Source organism: Scomber scombrus, chromosome 23 (genome assembly GCF_963691925.1).
Source record: "Scomber scombrus chromosome 23, fScoSco1.1, whole genome shotgun sequence".
In the NCBI taxonomy this organism is placed as follows: Eukaryota; Metazoa; Chordata; class Actinopteri; order Scombriformes; family Scombridae; genus Scomber; species Scomber scombrus.
The window spans coordinates 1,025,550-1,040,949 of record NC_084992.1 but is presented as its reverse complement, the minus strand read 5'-3'; the positions used below and the strand labels follow the sequence as shown (position 1 = coordinate 1,040,949).

Below are 15,400 nucleotides of genomic sequence, written 5' to 3'. Positions count from 1 at the left end.
GATCAGAAAAATGAAGTAATAAATGTGTGGCCGACCTGTTCAGGTGCGCAGAGCGGGCACATGTACACACATTTAACACACTTCGCACACACATTGAATTTAACAATTGGCAAGGAGACAGAGCAGCTTTCCACTGGTATTATACATGTTCAGAGCTGACAGTGTGTCACTGGTTGCTGAGCACGAGTCAAAGAAAACTCGTACTCTGCGGGCCAGGCAGTGTCTCCCTGAGAATGTTACAGCACCATGAATTGCACAGTATCCTAACCCGCAATCTGCTCCGTTTTATGGGCCTACGTCCAAAATATTTTTGCGTTAATCTGCAGTTTATAGCAAAAATGATGGCTGTATGTCACAGCTGGCTGCAGCTTCGTTCAGCAGCTGAAACGATAAGTGCGTTTCCATACTGAAACAAAGGTTGTACACATTTATGTAGCTGTACAGCAGCCGTAACTTCATTAACACCGGATTGATTAGGATCTGACGGTGATTAATGTTCTGTGATCGGCTGCACATCTATAGATCAGCTGTTAGAGCTGGTACATAGACTCCGGTTTATAAAGTGGGATTGTTTATAATAAAGCAGCAGTTATGAATGAACCCTGGGTCCCATCAGAGCTGTTAGCACATTTTTATTTTTTAGTAGCTGAAAGTAGGCCAGAGTCTCACTGAAGATTTCCGTTATATCAATAAATATCAATTTGATATCATTCAAAAGAGAGCGAGAGAGCACAGTTAACATCAACTCTCTGAACACACTAATACCCTGCTTATAGCAATTTGCGTTGGTCTTTTTCAATTAGATGGTTTTATTTGCATAGAAAGTGGCCAATTTTGCGTCGAATGTGCCCTATGTCTTTATTATTGCATATTTGATACTGCAGTAATCTTAAAGTAACGGAAAGTAATCAAGTTACATTACTTTAATATTGTGGTACTTGGATTACGTTACTGACTACATTTTTTAACAGGTAACTAGTAACTGTATCGGAATACATTTTTAAACCTTTACCCTTCCAACCCTGCACACTAATATATTCACATTTCTCTGAAATGCTAATATGCCACTAAACTTAACAGGCTGACATGAGGCAACGTCTATGTTCATCCATCCTTTTCACTATCCACATCTATCTACCTATCTACACTATTTTGCCAAAAGTCACCCAACCAAATAATTGAAATCAAGTGTTCCAATCACTTCCATGGCCACAGGTGTATAAAATCAAGCAGCAAGGCATGCAGATTGTTTCTACAACCTTAGTGAAAGAATGGGTCGCTCTCAGGAGCTCAGTGAGGAAATTTCCTTGCTCCTAAATATTCCACAGTCAACTGTCAGTATTATAACAAAGTGGAAGCGATTGGGAACGACAGCAACTCAGCCATGAAGTGGTAGGCCAAGTGAAATGACGGAGCAGGGTTTATTGGATGCTGAGGCGCATAGTGCGCAGAGGTCGCCAACTTTCTGCAGAGTCAATCACTACAGACCTCCAAACTTCATGTGGCCTTTAGATTAGCTCAGGAACAGTGCGTAGAGAGCTTCATGGAATGGGTTTCCATGGCCGAGCAGCTGCATCCAAGCCATACATCAACAAGTGCAATGCAAAGCGTCGGATGCAGTGGTGTAAAGCTCGCCGCCACTGGACTCTAGAGCAGTGGAGACACGTTCTCTGGAGTGACGAATCACGCTTCACCATCTGGCGATCTGATGGACGAGTCTGGGTTTGGCGGTTGCCAGGAGAACGGTACTTGTCTGACTGCGTTGTGCCAAGTGTAAAGTTTGGTGGAGGGGGGATGGTGTGGGGTTGTTCTTCAGGAGCTGGGCTTGCCCTTAGTTCCAGTGAAAGGAACTCTGAATGCTTCAGCATACCAAGAGATTTTGGACAATTCCATGCTCCCAACTTTGTGGGAACAGTTTGGGGATGGCCCCTTCCTGTTCCAACCAGGCGGGGAGTTCCGGTCCTCTGAAATGAGGCTAACGTGGAAGTAATTTAAAACTGCATTCTATCAAAAGGCCACCAGGGGGCGACCGTTTTGGTGTCAAAAGGACTTCCGTCTCTATACAAGTCAATGGAGAATTCACCAACTTCTCACTTGATTTCTAACCTCAGTAAACGTTTTCAAAATGTGTTTATGGTCTCAATCGCTAGTTTAAAGCCTTCGTCAATGCAGTATGATGTTCATTTGGGACATTTTGGCCTCCCTGATTTTATATGTGACGATAAAGCAGGGTATGCATTAGGGCGTGGCTACGTTGTGATTGACAGGTTGATTGGTTCACAGGTTCAGGAGGGCGCCTCATGCTCCTCCTGATGCCCATATAAGTAGAATCCCTGTTTTTATTTTTCCCAGCATGCACCGGAAATTTTCAAGATAGCGCTGCTCAGATCCGATACTATTGGCCTCCGAGCAGCAGTCCACAAATCAATGGGTGATGTCACGGATGTTACGTCCATTGTATATACAGTCTATGGTTCCAACATGAGCAAGGTCCATAAAGACGTGGATGAACTTGACTGGCCTGCACTCGAGACTGTTTGTTACACACTGTTAGAAAGTATCAACAGTTCTGACATCGACTTGACATCAGATTAATAATGATATTTAATACAAAATATGAGGCCCGAACACAAGAACATTTTATTAGAGATTTATTGATGTTATATCGATAAATCTACTCCTGAAGCTACATGTTTGATGGTAAATCACATTACAGATGTTGTGTCACAAATTAATCTGGGCGTTACGGTATCACGATTTAACACGGCTAACAGCTTGGTGCTGAACACATACATACCTCAGTGTACGATTCATTTATAGGCTGAGGGACAGTGGAAGCAATTCTTGGGCCGATTTGACATTAGATTCATGACAGAATATGAGATTGACAACATGAACATTTTTAACTGATTTAATGCTCGTGATGTTTACAGTATATTGACCAGGCATTTACACAGTCACCTACCAGTTAATCTGACACACCAGAAGTTCGATAGTGCATTAATCTCAATTACATATACAGTAAATTGCCCCACAGTGTGAAGCTTAAATGCACCACACAACATGAACGCAGCATCATTTTCTTGTAAATCATGTGACTCTGCCCTGTCGCTCCTCCTCTTACTGCAGAATATAAACGCAGTTAACACCGAAACTGTAACAGACTGAGACAAAGTGAACCTGTTGGACTACCTACTTCATTAGCGGCAGGCTGCTCTGCCATGGCTGCAATAACACCTGCGCACCTGTGTGTGACTTTGCTCATATACATGTGGGCGTTTGCTCCGATCTCTTCCTCTGAAGGTGAGGAAGTTTTGCAGTTTTAATAAGGATACTTGTTGACTGTAACATTGTATCGTCTTCACAGTTGATTCTGCGACTTGATAACTATTGATCACAATAACTGATATTTTATTGACATGCCACTATGTGTAAGTTATTTATAACTCTATTGTTGTCTGCATTATTTTTATTTTAATGTCTTTATCTGTAAGTGACATACTTTGGTGTAAACAGGAAACAGTTGTCTACATGAATTGCGTCACAATTCAAACTGGTTTTGTGAAATGCTTGCTGTTACATAAAACCACTGTGTGCCACGCCTTCAGCCTTGATTGTGACTGGCTGAGCTGAACAGCAAAAGACAAATTAACTCTTGTATTAACTGTATCTCACAACTGGACTAGAATATCAACAGCAGTACTGTCACAGTTTCAGTTCAGTTATATTCTAATTCATACATGTTAAAAATATGAAGGAACGAAATGTGTTACTCAGGTCCAGCAGCGTCCAAAATAAATAACATTTAAAAAAAAGGGCGTAATATAAATAATTTAATAACCTAAAAACCTATAATAAATAGAACACTGTTAACAAAAAAAAAAGAAAGCACAAAGTGCAGAAGACAGACTTTTAAGCCCTGGAGTTCAGTCAGAGGGACCAAACCACTTTTACTGTAATACTGCATACTACATCGCTCATAATACTGCAGTACTTTTACTGTAATACTGCATACTACATCACTATAATACTGCAGTACTTTTACTGTAATACTGCATACTACATCACTATAATACTGCAGTACTTTTACTGTAATACTGCATACTACATCACTATAATACTGCAGTACTTTTACTGTAATACTGCATACTACATCACTATAATACTGCAGTACTTTTACTGTAATACTGCATACTACATCGCTCATAATACTGCAGTACTTTACTGTAATACTGCATACTACATCACTATAATACTGCAGTACTTTTACTGTAATACTGCATACTACATCACTCATAATACTGCAGTACTTTTACTGTAATACTGCATACTACATCGCTCATAATACTGCAGTACTTTTACTGTAATACTGCATACTACATCACTCATAATACTGCAGTACTTTTACTGTAATACTGCATACTACATCACTCATAATACTGCAGTACTTTTACTGTAATACTGCATACTACATCACTCATAATACTGCAGTACTTTTACTGTAATACTGCATACTACATCACTCATAATACTGCAGTACTTTTACTGTAATACTGCATACTACATCACTCATAATACTGCAGTACTTTACTGTAATACTGCATACTACATCACTATAATACTGCAGTACTTTTACTGTAATACTGCATACTACATCGCTCATAATACTGCAGTACTTTTACTGTAATACTGCATACTACATCGCTCATAATACTGCAGTACTTTTACTGTAATACTGCATACTACATCGCTCATAATACTGCAGTACTTTTACTGTAATACTGCATACTACATCACTCATAATACTGCAGTACTTTTACTGTAATACTGCATACTACATCACTATAATACATACCGTAAAAAACAGTGTATCAGTCACAGTCTATTTTGGGGAGTGTCATGCTGGGAAAAACGCTTTTCAAAAAGGTTTATTTGAATGCACCAGTAGTTATTCATTTATAAACACATATGTTTATACTCCTACTACTTACTACTACTTAATTTTATTTAAAATTAAATAAAACACACATATTCCACCTGAACCAGTGTGTCAGGTTAATGGTCTGGTAATGATTTAACTGAACTGGATCGCTATATTAACTCAGATCAGGTTCAGTTAGGCTGAGTTTATATTAAACCTTTTAAAAGAACACAGTAACTTTACATATTTAATACAGTGTGTAGCTGTGTGCTTACTGAGTCCTTAAAACTTTTCATCAGAGCTGTCAACTGTGCTGTAAGTCTCACTAAGCTCACTGTCCTCAGACTCTGTGTCTAAGTCAAACATCATCATCCTCTGATCCATCCAGAGGAAAAACAACAAAGTTAGTGAATCTTGTATTCTTCTGATACATGACTGTTGGTTAGTGTTAAACTACTAGAGACACACAAACGGACCAATGTGCCTCACAATGATAAAAAACAACAAGCCAACTCTAAAATAAAGCATAACTTATTCCAGACTACATTATATAGCCTATTTCAATAAGCACACTGCAGGTTAGCCTCTTAAATCCCTTTTGACGTGCTGCTGAGCCAGTCATTATAAACTCATGCTGTGGAGTCAAACATTGTTAATGTGACTAAAATGACGAATTGGACGTTAACAGTATTTTCATTTGATGGAGTGCTGCTTTAAAAGAAGAGCTGGAACAAGTTGATAGAGAATATTATACTGTCAGGCAACATGAAAGGACCATGACAACCTTAAAGAGGAAAATAAAAAGAGCAAACTGGATTTTAAGTGGATAACAGAGAAAAACACAGAAGGAGACTGTTTTATTGATGGGACAGATTTTTTTAATGAACCGTTCCACCCCTTATATGTGTGTATATATATAAATATATATATATATATATATAAACACACACACAGACCAGTAAATATTTTTATATACACACACAGAGTTTTACAAGTCCCAACTGTGGACTTGTTTGAATTTGAAATGCTAACTTCTGCTTCCTGCTTTTCTGTTTTTTGTTCAGATATTCTGAAGGTAAAAGTGATGCCTGGAGGTGATGCCCGTCTTCAGTGTCGGGGTGACACTGAAGACGTCATCATGTTACAGTGGGGAAGATCTGATCTGAACAAAGGTGATTACGTCTTCTTCTTCAGAGAGAACCGACCGTATGAATCCCTCCAGTATCCATCTTTTCGTGGTCGAGTGCAGCTGATGGATCCACAGATGAGGAACGGAAACGTTTCTGTGATTCTGAAGAACGTCACCACCAACGACACTGGAACATACGAGTGTCGAGTTTCAACTAATGGCAGAAGACGCCGTAAGAGAGCCAGCAAGTTCACCCACAGGATCCAGCTGACCGTCACTGAGTCAGGTGAGTTTGTTGAGTTCAGACTCAAGCTGACAGTGAAACCTCACAGATCAGGTGTTTGTGTTTATTTGTTGGTCTGACTGTATAGAAAACAGGTTTGAGTCAGTTTGAGTCATGTGATCAGAGTTCAGTAAATAGGCTAATGTCTGAGTTTGAAGAGTTCTTCAGTCATCACCTTCCTGACAGCTGATACTCACACCTGTTTCTGCTCTGCAGACCATGTTCATGAACGTCACTCAGCTGGAAAGACCTTGACTGAAGAAGGCAAGGATGAAGGTGTCCAGGATGGAGGAAGCAAGGCTGGAAAAGTTGGAGCAATAACAAGTGTGGCATTGTTTGTTGTTTTTGGTGTTGCTTTTCTGCTCCAACAGAAACGTAAACTACAGGCAGAGCAGCCTGCCGCTAATGAAGCAGAGGCCCTGAATACAGGAGCATAAGGATGAATGCAGTGTAATGTAATGTATGATTATATAGTTATGAAAATATAAATATGAATGGATGATCTCACTTAAAGCGATGGTTCGGCTGTAAAGAATAGTAAGTGTTATAAGTATGCTGGGTCACTCAATTTCAGGTCAAACTCACCCAACCTATAACTCAGCCTGAACCCAGCAGTTTTAAGAGTGTAAACCACTTTGAAGTAAAAGATATGTATAACATATAAGTATAAAATGTTTTTGCATAATTTATACTATACTACTGAACATAACTATAGAACCATATGATTATGACGAAAACACAATATATATATATTTTTTTTTAAACAAAACTTAGTGTTATACTGAATTACCTTTTTTCTATGGTTTATTCTTGAGTATAACTAATATAAAGACATAGGTGACACTCCAATGAACATATTTTCCTACTTTGAAAACCTCAAACGTCTTTGTCTATATATCTTTTGTGTGGCTTCAGTTTTTACACTAGTGTTGTTGAACTGCCAAAGCTAAACTGAAAATAAAAGACTCTTTGTTTCAGAAAAGGCTTTCCATCATTTTCCTCACTCCGCCGTAAAGCCTCAAAGCCAGAAGGCTCAAGTGCAGCTAAATCCCAGAGGCTGTGAGGCTCATGAACTCCAGGGCTTAAAGTCTGTCTTCTGCACTTTGCACTGCTGTAACTGCATGCGATTGATGCACTTTATGCTGTTTGTTTGGTGTTATGTAAATGAAACTGAATTGAAAATAAAAAAATAGAAAAAGAGCAAAGTTACTTAGTGAGAAGACTGTGGACTAAACTTAAAGTCAGTCAGAAATGATGTTTCATACAGAGCATCAGGAAAGTATTCACACCCCTTCACTTTCCCCACATTTTGTTATGTTACAGCCTTATTCCAAAATGGATTAAATTCCTTTTTTTCTCATCGATCTTCACACAACACCCCACTATGCCAAAGCCAAAAAGGTTTTTTAGAACTTTTGCAAATTGATTAAACATTTAAAAAATGAAATATCACATGTACATAAGTATGCTTATGTACATGCTATGACACTCTAAATTGAGCTCAGGTGCTTCCTGTTTCCACTGATCATGCTTGAGATGAAAAGTAGTAGTAAATGAAATTGATTGGACATGATTTGGAAAGGCACACAGCTGTCTATATAAGGTCCAACTGTTGACAGTCAGAGCAGAAACCATGAAGTCAAAGGAATTGTCTGTAGACCTCCGAGACAGGATTGTATTGAGGCACAGATCTGGGGAAGGGTACAAAAAAATGTCTGCAGCATTGACGGTCCCGAAGAGCACAGTGGTCTCCATTATTTGTAAATGGAAGAAGTTTGGAACCAGCAGGACTCTTCCTAGAGCCGGCCGCCAAACTGAGCCATTGGGGGAGAAGGGCCTTGGTCAGGGAGGTGACCAAGAACCCAATTTGCCAATTTGCTCCTAAAGGACTCTCAGACCACGAGAAACAAGATTCTCTGGTCTGATGAAACCAAGATTGAACTCTTTGGCCTGAATGCCAAGCGTCATGTCTGGAGGAAACCAGGCACCTCTCAACACCTTGCTAATAGCATCCGTACAGTGAAGCATGGTGGTGGCAGCATCATGCTGTGGGACAGGAACTGGGAGTCTAGTCAGGATGGAGGGAAAGATGAACAGAGCAAAGTACAGAGAGATCCTTGATGGAAACCTGCTCCAGAGCGCTCAGGACCTCAGACTGGGGCGAAGGTTTACCTTCCAACAGGACAACGACCCTAAGCACACAGCCAAGACAACGTAGGAGCAGCTTCAGGACGATTCTGTGAATGTCCTTGAGTGGCCCAGCCAGAGAACAGACTTGAACCCAACGCTCCCCATCTAACCTGACAGAGCTGGTGAGGATCTGCTGAAAAGAATGGGAGAAATCCCCCAAAAACAGGTGTGCTGAGCTTGTAGCTTCATACCAAGAAGACTTGAGGCTGTAATTGCTGCAAAGGTGCCTCAACTAAGTACTGAGTAAAGGGAGAAAATACTTATATACATGTGATATTTCAGTTTTTTATTTTTAATACATTTGCAAAAATGTATTATGGGGTATTGTGTCTAGATTGATGAGAAAAAAAGGAATTAAATCCATTTTGGAATAAGGCTTTGGAATAACAACAAAATGTGGGGGAAGTGAAGGGGTGTAAATACTTTCCTGATGCTCTGTATGTCTGTTTGAGAAGCAGAGTACAGAATAACTGGAACTCAGGAAGCAAGAGCTGCATAAAAAGATCTGATAAGTAAACACATGATTATATCAAGAATAAATAAGCTATAGTTTAAAGTTACATAACATAGAAATACTCAATTACAGTACAACTACCTTAAATTCTGCAATACAGTACATAAGTGAATATTTTTATCTTGATCATGTTGATGCAGGTTCAAACCTAGCTGGAATCAAAAGCAGCTCAACAAAACTACAACACACCTGAGCTGTGCCTCAGGCAGCCATTCAGGTGTAAAAACCCAGTCCCACTGCAACACACTGGAGGGTTAAACAGTCTAATGAACATGATTCTTCATGTCCTCAGAGAGTTAATCTTTAGGGGATTTATCAAACAAGGAGCCAGACTGACTGGTCTCTATAGCCAGTAAAAATTGGGATCATAAACCAGGCTTCACATCAAGATTTATTGACTTTTTAAATAACGTCCTGCTTCTAGCTTAGGTGTAACCAGGAGAATATACAGTACCAGTTAAAAGTTTGGACACACCCTCATTTCCTTCACTGTAACTCTGTGACTACTATAACTAAGAAGTGGAAATAAAATCCTCATGGCCTTGCTGTGCCTGGAGACAACAAAACGATGGGGCGACTATGTTCTTGCTCTGGTGAGATTTTATACCTTTAGTCCTTGAACTTTAAAAAATTAATTCATACTGAAATACATGATGATGGTACCTCGAGCTCAGACAAAGTCCTCCAGACAAAAAGGAAAGTGAAGGCACCATTCAATCAGTGTTTGGTGGATGTTGACTGAAAACTGACTGACCACAAAGGCTTTGAAACACAAACCAGATGAAAAGCCAATGCAAGTCAATGGGTAAGAAAGAGAGGAAATGTGTTAAGAAGCGCACCTACCATTAAAAACATACAAACAAAGAAACATGTCAAACTTATTTGACGCCTGAGGAAACTGCCTATGTAGCATATTCTGGGGGCAGCCTATTGGTGGGGCATTTACAAGGTGAAGGTGTTTTTGTATTTTAATTGTACTCTACTCTACCTCCTACCGTCTTTCAGCCTGAGTCAGAAAGTGTATTAGTTCTGTGTCTTTAGCTGACACCAAATGTTGTTTGGTGAAAACACTGACATAACAACAAACTGCATTAATTATTTTCATTTCTGTGTGAAGAAAGTTTTTGATGTTTTATAGTAAATAGCAAAGTTTGACTGTGTTTCAGTCCTTATTCTTTCCAAAAATGATACTCATGAGCTGTGGAATGGTCCATGACACAGTTCAGCCTCTGTTTTGTGGTTTTGGGTCAAATGACTCATGTAACACAAAAGTACAGAGTAAGCTGTCATTTTCCCTCTGCAGCCTTAAGTCATCATTTCAAAAGTAAATAAGTTCAACTAGTAATGGTCTGCCCACTAAAAATAAAGCAGAAACCATGGACAACCTGACAGCAGAATTAACAAAGCCGTGTTACTTTTTGTTTTCTTGTTAGTGATTTTTATTTGAAGCTCAGACAGCAAAGATGTTACTTCAATCTTTGACTGAAGTAAAGCTAGAAATGAACAGGAAGTTTAAAAGACTCCATGTTAACACATCTGCAGTTAGAGGAACAAAAAGTAACTCTGCGGTGTGTCTGAGCTTCAAATAAAACCACTAACAAGAAAACAGGAAGTCAACAAGGCTCAGGGTGTGTTAAATGTCATGTTGATGATCACCACAGTGGAACGGTGTTATTTCTGTGTGATGAATCTCACGCTGCAGACGTGATACTCTGGACTTTTGGGTCATCAGAGTCATTTGACCCAAAACCACAAACACTAAGCTGAAACGTGTTCACTTACAAGAATAATGCATCATAACTGCATCATATTTATAAAGTATTGAGTTCAGGTCAGAGTTTCATCTGAACTTTGATATTTTACATAAAACAAATAAATACAAACACAGAAATTAAACAATGAACTGCAGTTTGTTGTCACATAAGCTCAGACTGAACTGCTTCCTGATTCAGACAGAGAGAGTGGGGGAGATGCTGCTTTGATAAAAACAGAAGCTTCAAACTACGTTTCTCTACTGCTCCTCCATTTTGTTTCTCTAGTTGTTGAGAGAGAACCAGACAGCTGTCCTGATATTTCAGGTCCAGACATCCAAACCTGCAAGAAGGGAAAGTGGGATTGGTCCGGGTGGGAGGGAGTTGGGGGCGATCGGTCTAATAAGCAGCAACACAGAGCTATAAGGACGCTTTGCTCTCACACGCGCTGCATTTATAGTCACACAAACACACACACACGCTGTCACTCTCTAGTGCGCGCTCTGCTCGCTCACTCCAGAGATTGTGTCTCATTTGCGGGCTTTAAGGAGCCGCTATCAATATGCAGGAGACTCCCCGAACTTCCGGGAGAGTTGGGATGTCTGCAGGTCTATTATATGACCCTCTTTTATATACTGGACAAGCCACCATGAAGTCCCTGTTTTCACTCTGAGGAGACAGTGAGTGACTCTGTTATACTGTGTACATAATAATTTCATTAAAACATTTAAACTATATTATAAATGTGTCTGCTCAAGGAACATTGCCAGTGAAACCATGACTGACCGACTGATGACACAAAAGTCCAGAGTATCACATTTCCCCCCTGCAGCGTGAGAGTCATCACACGGAAATATCACTGTTCCACAGTGATGAATTTACACCATGTTGTTCTGACTGTTACTAAGATGGAGGCGACTGTCAGCGTGACAGAGAACTCGCACTGAGCTGCAGTGACTTCCTGTTTTCTGTGGTTTTTATGTGAAGCTCAGACACACAGCAGAGTTACTTGTTGTTCCTCTAACTGCAGATATGTTAACATGGAGTCTTTAAAACTTACTGTTCATTTCTAGCTTTACTTCAGTCAAAGATTGTCTCCTGTGAAGAGTCTCCACTCGACTCATTTAGCAGCTTTGTATCATTTTTCTGACTGTGTCCTGAATCCACAGCATTGAGTCTGTAGTGTGTTTAAAGTGGAAAAGAGACTAAATTCAGTTACTCAAAGCAGACAGTTTGTAGACTAAATACTGTGGATTGAATCTCATCAAGAGAAGAAGAAAAACAGAGACTGACTCACTGTGTCTTTCTCAGAGGAGCCATCTCAGAATTCAAGATTACTTTCATTGTCATTGTAAAAAAATAAACAACATTTTTTTACTGCACCAACTGAAGACAGATCTCAAAGTAATAAATAAGAAAATATAAAACTAGATAAAGAACATTCATTCCACTGAATGCACATAACACTCACACACACAGAGTCAGCAGGTATACGGCCAGCATATGCTGTAAACATGAATAAATAATATTATTGCACAATTATTCAGTTATCTGGATGATTTCATGCTAGTGTTCAGTGTAGTGATGGCCTTTGGGTAAAAACTATTCAACAGTCTAGTGGTGCATGTTTTATTTGTCCTGTATCGTCTGCCTGAGGGCAGAAGGTCAAACAGATGGTGGGCAGGGTGGGATGAGTATTCAAAATATTTGTTGATTTCTGCAGGCATCAGGAGGTGAAGATGTCTTCCAAAGCAGGTAGGTGTGTGTTGGTTATTTTCTGTGCAGTTTAAATTACTCGCTGCAGGGACTTTTTGTCAGCCGCAGAGCTGCTGCTGTACCACACTAGGATGTTGTAGGTCAGGACGTTCTCAGATGTTGTGACAGATTCACCTTCTTGAGAGCTCTCAGGAAGTGTGGTCGCTGCTTAGAGCCAAGTTGTTAACTGCACACCAGTCTGTTCATCTCTGGACCTCCTCCCTCTATGCTGTCTCTTCTTCTCTGCTGATCAGACCAACCACTGTTGTGTCATCAGCAAATGTAATGATGACGTCAGTGTTGTGGATGGGCGTACAGTCGTGTGTGTATAGAGAGTACAGGAAGGGACTCAGGACACAGCCTTGTGGGGCACCTGTACTGAGAGACAGGGCCCATCTTGACCGATTGTGGTAGGTTAGTTAAAAAATACCTTATCCATAGGCAGATGTTGTGATCGTGGCCTAGGTTGGTCATCTTGTGGAGCAGTTTGCTTGGGAGGATGGTATTAAATGCAGAGCTGTAGTCCACAAATAACAGCCTTGAATTTGTTCTGGGGTTGTTACAGATGTAGCAGGACAGTGTGGAGGGCAGGGGAGATGGCATTGTTTGTTGGTCTGTTGGTTCTGTAAGCATATTGGTGAGTGTCCAGAGTGGTTGGGAGAGCAACCTTGATGTATTTCAGCACCAGTCTCTCCAAGCACTTCATAATAATGGGTGTTAATGCCACAGGTCTGTAGTCATTGAGGCCCGTTATTACAGTCTGTTTGGGCAGTGGCACAATTATGGAGGTTTTTAGGCAGGTGGGGACAGAGCACTGTGACAGAGATGTTTGTGAAGACCCCAGCCAGCTCCAAGGCACAGTCTCGGAGGACCCGTCCTGGAACACGATCTGGACCTGCTGCTTTCCGTATGTTGATAATACAGAGTGTTTGTAGTACCTCAGCAGTCTTCAGGACAAGTGCCTGGTTGTTGGTAGCTGGTGCTGGTCATAGCAGTCTCTGCCTCCACCACCTCATGGCAGCCGAAGAAATGATTGAATTCTCAAGCTAAAGCAGTACTGTTGTTGGTAGATGAGTTGATGTTGTTACCCTGGTTTGTGATGTGCCGTATCCCTTACTCCCTTGGGTCTGAGTTGTCGGAGTGCCCCTCAATCCTCCTCCTGTAGGCCACCATGGCATCTGTGATGCCCCTTTTCAGTTCCGACCTGGCAACATTGTAATGTTGTGTGTCACTGGACCTGAAAGCCATGTTGCAGGCCTTAAGCAGGAGTCGAACATCTTTAGTCATCCAGGGCTTGTTGTTCAGCAAGATACAGATTTGTTTTGTGGTGGTAACAGTGTCCATACAACTTTTTATATAAAAGAGCACAGTGCAGGTGTCGATGTTATCATCCTCAAATATGGACCAGTCAGTGCATTCAAAGCAGTCCTGAAGTTGTTCAGATGCTCCCTCTGGCCACACTCGAATCACTCTAACAGCTGGTTTCACAGTATTGATGAGTGGTCTATATTCCGGATTTAGAAACAGGGAGATGTGGTCAGACTGGCCCAGATGGGGGAGAGCTGATGCTTTGAAACTGTGCTTAAAGCGATGGTTCGGCGTAATTTCGACCTAGCGTCATATGCACCATGATGTCTATCTAACCACCCGCTCCCCCTTTTTTTTTCCATTTTGTCGCAAAATAGTTTAGTTAGAGCCATCAGCTGAATGGCTTAGTACAGGCGCTAACGGACCCACCAGTGTATCTCATAAATAACTCCACTAACAATCCCTGGATTGTTATCAAACTTCTACAGTAGTACAAATAGGGTCTTTACTCATAAATCGATGCATTGGAAAGTTTGTAAGTACACCAGGAGTTTATTAGAATAACACTTACCTGATGGCTTTTACTTTGCTGCTAAAGCTGTAAACATTGTCAAAAAAACGCGCGATCACTGAAATCCTGTGTGGCCCAGCGAGATCCCTGCACAGCACATCTAGAGATCTGTGCGGCGATCTCGCGCGACCACACAGGATTTCGACGATGTTTACAGCTTTAGCAGTAGCAGCAGAGTAAAAGCCATCAGGTAAGTGTTATTTTAATAAACTCCTGGTGTACTTACAAACTGTACTAAGCCATTCGGCTGATGGCTCTAACTCCACCAGTTTGCGACAAAATGAAAAAAAAAAGCGGAGCGGGTGGTAAGATAGACGTCATGGTGCATATGACGCTAGGTCGAAATTATGCCGAACCATCGCTTTAATCTTGCTGTACACATGGTATAGAGTGTTTTCTCCTCTTTGATGAGGTCGTGTTTGTTTCCTAGTTTCAGGTTTTCCTCCTGATCATTAACTTTATCAGAAGATTCTGATCAAACTTCAGTTTCGTTCTGTTGGTGCAGAGAGTCTCTCTGATTGGTCGATGTGTATTTATCATGTCATCAGTTTTGAATGTCACTTATTTATGTTTCAGTATCATGATGATCTTAAGGTGAGTCATGTTTACATGTAAAGAAGAAGAATCCCATCAGGGTCATTTTACAACTTTGGAAATTTTCTGAAAGTTTTTCATCTCACATCATCTGATCTGTGCTGATGTTTATGTATAATTAGATGATGACAGCAGATCAGTCTGGTTTCAAATGAATCCTGTTTGTTTTTTTTACACTATAATACAGAAACAACATTAATCACCCTTTCTGGACCAAAGTTAACATACGTGACACTCTACATGAATGCAGACCTGCTGAAAATGTGACCTGACTACTTATATCTAAAGACCTCAGTGATGCATTTCAGCAGTAAGGTGTCATATTGAAAATAGCAACACATCGCTTTCACTTCCTGTAAATTGTTTTTTACTGAACCAACTTAC

General features: G+C 40.5%; 1 protein-coding gene across 1 annotated transcript; it reads left to right on the top strand.

Annotated features, from left to right (window-relative positions):
* Positions 1-3,174: 3,174 nt before the first annotated feature.
* Positions 3,175-7,315, top strand: LOC134006148 (nectin-4-like). Its single transcript, XM_062445238.1, has 3 exons — positions 3,175-3,303; positions 5,986-6,336; positions 6,550-7,315. Exons 1-3 carry the CDS (start codon positions 3,222-3,224, stop codon positions 6,768-6,770), a joined length of 654 nt encoding a protein of 217 aa, XP_062301222.1. The 5' UTR covers positions 3,175-3,221; the 3' UTR covers positions 6,771-7,315.
* The last annotated feature ends 8,085 nt before the right edge of the window (positions 7,316-15,400 follow it).

What these genes read in the sequence shown, in the direction of transcription:
- LOC134006148 (XM_062445238.1), top strand. Translation starts at nt 3,222, where the DNA reads ATGGCTGCAATAACACCTGCGCACCTGTGTGTGACTTTGCTCATATAC. An exon ending in TCCGATCTCTTCCTCTGAAG is followed by an intron (nt 3,304 to 5,985) that starts GTGAGGAAGTTT and finishes TTTTTTGTTCAG; the next exon opens with ATATTCTGAAGGTAAAAGTG. An exon ending in GCTGACCGTCACTGAGTCAG is followed by an intron (nt 6,337 to 6,549) that starts GTGAGTTTGTTG and finishes TCTGCTCTGCAG; the next exon opens with ACCATGTTCATGAACGTCAC.